At 35.5% G+C, this 5126-nt stretch overlaps 1 protein-coding gene across 2 annotated transcripts in view; it reads right to left on the reverse strand.

Annotated features, from left to right (window-relative positions):
* The window catches only part of LOC129271156 (nipped-B-like protein A), a 47665-nt gene extending 42829 nt beyond the window's left edge, over nt 1-4836 (reverse strand). For both annotated transcript variants that reach the window (XM_064106310.1, XM_064106309.1), the window contains exons 1-2: nt 4688-4836; nt 308-392 (exon numbers count right to left, since the gene is read on the reverse strand). In XM_064106310.1, coding sequence (XP_063962380.1) covers nt 308-371 — 64 coding nt within the window. In that variant the 5' untranslated portion in view covers nt 372-392; nt 4688-4836. The remainder of the gene's footprint in view (nt 1-307; nt 393-4687) is intronic.
* Between the last annotated feature and the right edge of the window lie 290 nt (nt 4837-5126).

The following is a 5126-nucleotide window of genomic DNA, read 5'->3' on the forward strand; positions in this document are numbered from 1 at the left end:
AATATAAAAAAAATAAAAAAAGGAGTCAGGGTTTGTTGAAATTGATCAGAAGAAAAAGGTCCCATTAATAACATAATAAAATTCATATTGAGTCATTTCTTTTAAAGTGTAACTGTAACCTGTTCAACAAGTCAGAAGCAAGATACGTAAATAAGTTAAGCTGCTCCAAATTGATCAAAAAAATCTTGGGTACCGATTTCATATCGACATGTCCGAATCTCTCTAATCTGATATTAAATTCTTTACATTAATTCTTTTAAACTTATATAAAATTTTAATATTGAAGTGGTAAAAATAAGTGACTTACAGTCTGTGAGACTTGCTATTCCTGCAAGAGTTGTAATGGGAACACTTGGCACTTCTCCATTCATTCTGATGATAGGGGTTTACAACTGCAAAATAGAATAAATATGAGAAATCAACTACCAGTAATATGCAGTCCTTCACGTTTAGAAATTCGTGGAGCTCTAAAAATCGCTCTACTTATTTTTTTGAGGAGCTCAATTGAGCTCCTCAGAATCGCTCTCCTTGAGGAGCTCAAATCAATTCAATACAATACATGTATGGTATGATAAATTGTAGATTTTTCTTAACATCGTATATGCAATAGCTGTGTAGCTATTAATTAATCTGTGGTGAAACTAGGCCTGGGTCAATACTTTTACAAAATATCACGCTCCTGCTAAAAAAAAAATTTAAAAAATTTAAAAAATTTCACATTTTACATTTTTGAATCCATGAAATGGCCATCTATTTTCCATAATTCCTCAAAATTATTTTGATTTAGTTGAAAACTATCAAAAAAATGAAGAAATATTCACCTCTTTCCTGATTCTGATTTGAACTTACCTCGGTAAATATTGTAGTCCCACATGTAGACTTCCATGGTGTTCATGGCAACACCATGGAAGTCTACATGTGGGACTACAATATTTACCGAGTTTAAATTCAAATCAGAGTCGGGAAAGAGGTGAATATTCTTCATTTTTCTGATAGTTTTCAACTAAATCAAAATAATTTCAAGGAATTATGGAAAATAGATGGCCATTTCATGGATTTAAAGATGTAAAATCAATGTGAAATTTTAGCAGGAGCGCAATTTTTTGCTCTCCTTATTTTTTTTTAGGAGCGCCGGCGCGATCGCGCTCCTCAAAAATGAAGGTCTGAATATGCATATTTATTCGATCTAAATTAGATAATGGTTAAGCAATGTGATTGGGGATCTTGCATCAAAGATCTAAAAAAATCTTAGACTTCAACTCATACATGTCTGGAATAGGAGGAGGAGGGATACTACGAAAAGTCAACAAAACATACAAAAGAAAATCTGATGTTTACATGTACAAGTGTAGATCAGAGGTTATTGTGCATTGCGACCATTGTCATGTGTCTCACTGTATGTTTCTAACACACAATATTTTTGTTTCCTTGAATTATCAATTTTTTTATCACTGCAACAATGCAGCTACAAAAACATAGGCCGTATTCTGATGTCAGGTTTAACTTAGGCCACGGTCTAACTCTGTGCTAAAATTTTGAGAGCCAAAAACTAAAAAATTCTGTTTACATTGTATATTTTATATGTTTACTGTTTTGTTTCCATTTGCTTTTATAATAAAGAAAATTACTTCAGTTATCATTCCCAGCAGTTACGAATGATTTGAGTGTCATGTGAGTTAATAAATTGAATGAGTACTAATAGAGATTTGTGCCCCAAATGGCTCTCCAGAGTTAAACCACAACTTAAAACCAAGGCTCCGTAACACAAAGATTAGAGATCAATCGCTAAATGAACTGACCAATCAATATCAATGTTACACACGCATTTGGTTTAAAATACTGACCAGGGACCAAGCGGTGCGGTTCTTTCATATTTGCAATTCATCGCAAACCTTTGTGTTACAGAGCCCTGGTCAGAATACGGAATATAGTGTTTAGCATGAGATATTTACACCATTAAGTTGCTACTTTAAGTATTTACCCATCAACTTTGAAATTCAGATATTATTATTGACCCAGCACGTTGAGGATGGAAAAACCAATCCTCATACATAATTTTTTTTTAAATCTTGTGTAGACAGTTTTAAATTTGAGCTATAAACAAAGGACTCTGATCTGGTGAACTTATTATAATGAAAACCATTATAATGAAAACCTACAACTTATATTGCACTTTTTGGAGACATTTTTTTGTAACGTTTGGTAAGTAAATAATTATTATTTACAGATTTCTATATAAAAATTATTGATAGTCACAATTAAAATCGGCATTTGCGCAGCTGAAATAAGTTATTTTCTCAACAATCAAGCAATTATTTTGGGGTTTAGAGCGCGATTTAAATCACCAAAATTGATCGTGGGGCACAACTTTACGTGCCCGATATTTGGAAATAGTTTCCGATATTTGGCAAAAAACAAGCTTCTGGTAGTAAGTAAATAATTTCCTTTTACCATATTTTTTTCAATTCTATTTTTTTATGACATTAATACCGGTATTCAACATTCGTACTACAGAAATACACATGATTTTTATTTGATTCAATGATTGTATTTTTTGTTTTGGTCCAATTATGCTTAAGTGTCCGATATTTGGGCACTTTACTCTAAGTTAATTGGGACACAAAATATTAACAATATTTAGAGTCTAGATCTAGAGTAACACTCCGCCTCCTGAGAATTGAAGACCCTTCCAAAGTTGGGCTTTATCCACTCGCGCACCGGAGAAATGCTGCATCTCTCTGTTCCTAAACCATCCCTTGAGTTGTCTGGAATTCTCCCCCCCTTGGCCCCCAGTGTCCGTTTGACGCACTCTACTGCAGCTGCCCACCCCTACAGAGTCACTGTCCCAAAGTCAAATACTTCTCTTCACCAATCTTCATATATTCCAAGGACGGCTCGGCTGTGGAATTCACTCCCGTCCAACACATTTCCTTTAGTTCCCAACATGGATAGATTTAAGAATAGTGTTGATACATGCCCTAAATTCGACATGCGCCGAGATTCAACATGGCAAACCCATTTCACAAGCCAGCACAAACACCAAAACACACACCAAACACATTTTTATATATGGTAAGGTGCCCCTTGTCTGCGCACATGTGTATCTGTGCGATTCTAATAAAATAAGATATGCAATGACCACAAAATTTACACCTGAAATACATAGACAGATATTCATTTTAAAAATCTGACTCAAAATGGTGGAAAAATAATGAATTTTGGGCATTTCATGTGACGGCCTCAAAATGCAGCCTTACTTATCAAAATCATTGAATCGTGTGTAAAGTGAATGGGTGCGCAGACAAGCAAGGGGCACGTCACCATTGTTTTGTTCGATCTGAAAATGACCGTCCATGACTTTTTCCAAGAAAATCATATATTTCTTTCAAATTTTCACGAGATTTTTGGCACACTTACTCATAAAAATATATTATAGGGAACATCAACTGAAAACTTTTGTGGAATAAAACTCAATTCATGTCTAAACTTATTCTTAAGTTAGGGTTTTAGGTACGCAGACATGGGGCTTCATACATGGCACTATCACTTACCACCAGAAAGTCCTGATTTTCACTAAAAATCCTCTTTAAAAAGTCAAAATTTCCCCCAAAAATGCAGAATATGCGCCATATATCCAGAGCACGCAGCGGCTTAGCTCCATCAGATTTAAGCAGGGTCGCCCACAAATGTGCCAAAAATGAAGAAATTATTGGTTCTGTTCAGAGTACGATAACTTTCTTGCAAATTTAGGATCGTATATTCAAAATTTCCAATCAAAAAAGAGAAAAATTCAACACTAAAAAGCATTGAATTTGCAAAAAAATCGACTCAAGACATGCTTGAAGGTCGGTTTCATTTGACAGGGGCCCTGAACGCAATGCGGGAGCGAATGATTGCCGCAACTTCCGAGTTGCACATCGTCGCATGCGGTGCAATTCAGCGACTCTCGCACGCATTGACTTGAACGTGCAATGCACTAGTACGTCTGCGTGTACACGTATGTCGAACGAGGGGCAGGGGATGCCGGATGTTGAATCTTGGCCGTGAAACATGATTGATATTATGATAATGATACATTCCAAGATTTTATGAATTATTTATTGAGCTGGAATTTGAAAATGAACATTGCAATTAGTTAGGCTACCATATATTTAACAAACACGACATTGGTGCAAAACTGCAAATAGAGATCTAACGTAGTACTAGATTCTATCTGTTTTTTGTGAAAAGAAATTTTATTTAGGGCCTAGGGGCCTACAATAAATACAAAAATTTAGTCTTTTTAAAATTTTAGAACAGAAAATATTGCAGAAAAGCTGTAGGCTAGGCCTAGTGTTAAATAACAATAATCTTGGCTGTGCATGTTACAAATACAAGTCTACCGACTCTGACTAACAGTAACATCACTGCAGAGCAGTAAAACAAAAACCCTTTTGTTTAAGCCCTCGATTCTGAATTGCACAGTCACTACGGAGTACGGGCACGTCGTCGTAGACAGATGCAGCCCCTTCTTCCCCCGTCTCCGGCATACGCCGGGCTACGCACCTATTGAATTCCCGCACAATATGCACAGTGTGTGCGGCGGCCAGTATAACAATAATTTAGTGAATGGCACCCAAGCGAAACACACGACAATAACACACTTCTCAAAAACAAACGTGAAAATCATACTCCGTTTATAACTTACATGAATCTTAAGGAACCATGAGGTTTCATGGAAGAATGAAAAATGACAGTGAATATGTCATAAATCTACCGGTTTTCCGTAATTTTTATCATGACTAGACGCGCCAAAACAACAAAACCGCATCACTTACTTGTAACATTAATGTTATTGGGTACTAAATAGTAGTGCGCGCATAACTTTTTTGATAAATTGAACGAATGCCCTTTTCTATAATTAATGTAATATAAGATAGCATGATGCATTGAAATAAATTTTTTCTCTGTGTGCTTAAATTCCCTTTTCTGATCTTTGATTACATTTTTGGTCACTAACTACTTTTTAATAAAAGTGCACGAATATTCAAAATGGCGATGTCTATCAATTTTACTTCCGACACTATCGCAGTATCGTCTGCCGTACATTGCGCGAATGCCATTCATTATAAAGGTCAAAGTTTAAA

The sequence above is a fragment of the Lytechinus pictus genome, chromosome 11 (genome assembly GCF_037042905.1).
Source record: "Lytechinus pictus isolate F3 Inbred chromosome 11, Lp3.0, whole genome shotgun sequence".
Classification (NCBI taxonomy): Eukaryota; Metazoa; Echinodermata; class Echinoidea; order Temnopleuroida; family Toxopneustidae; genus Lytechinus; species Lytechinus pictus.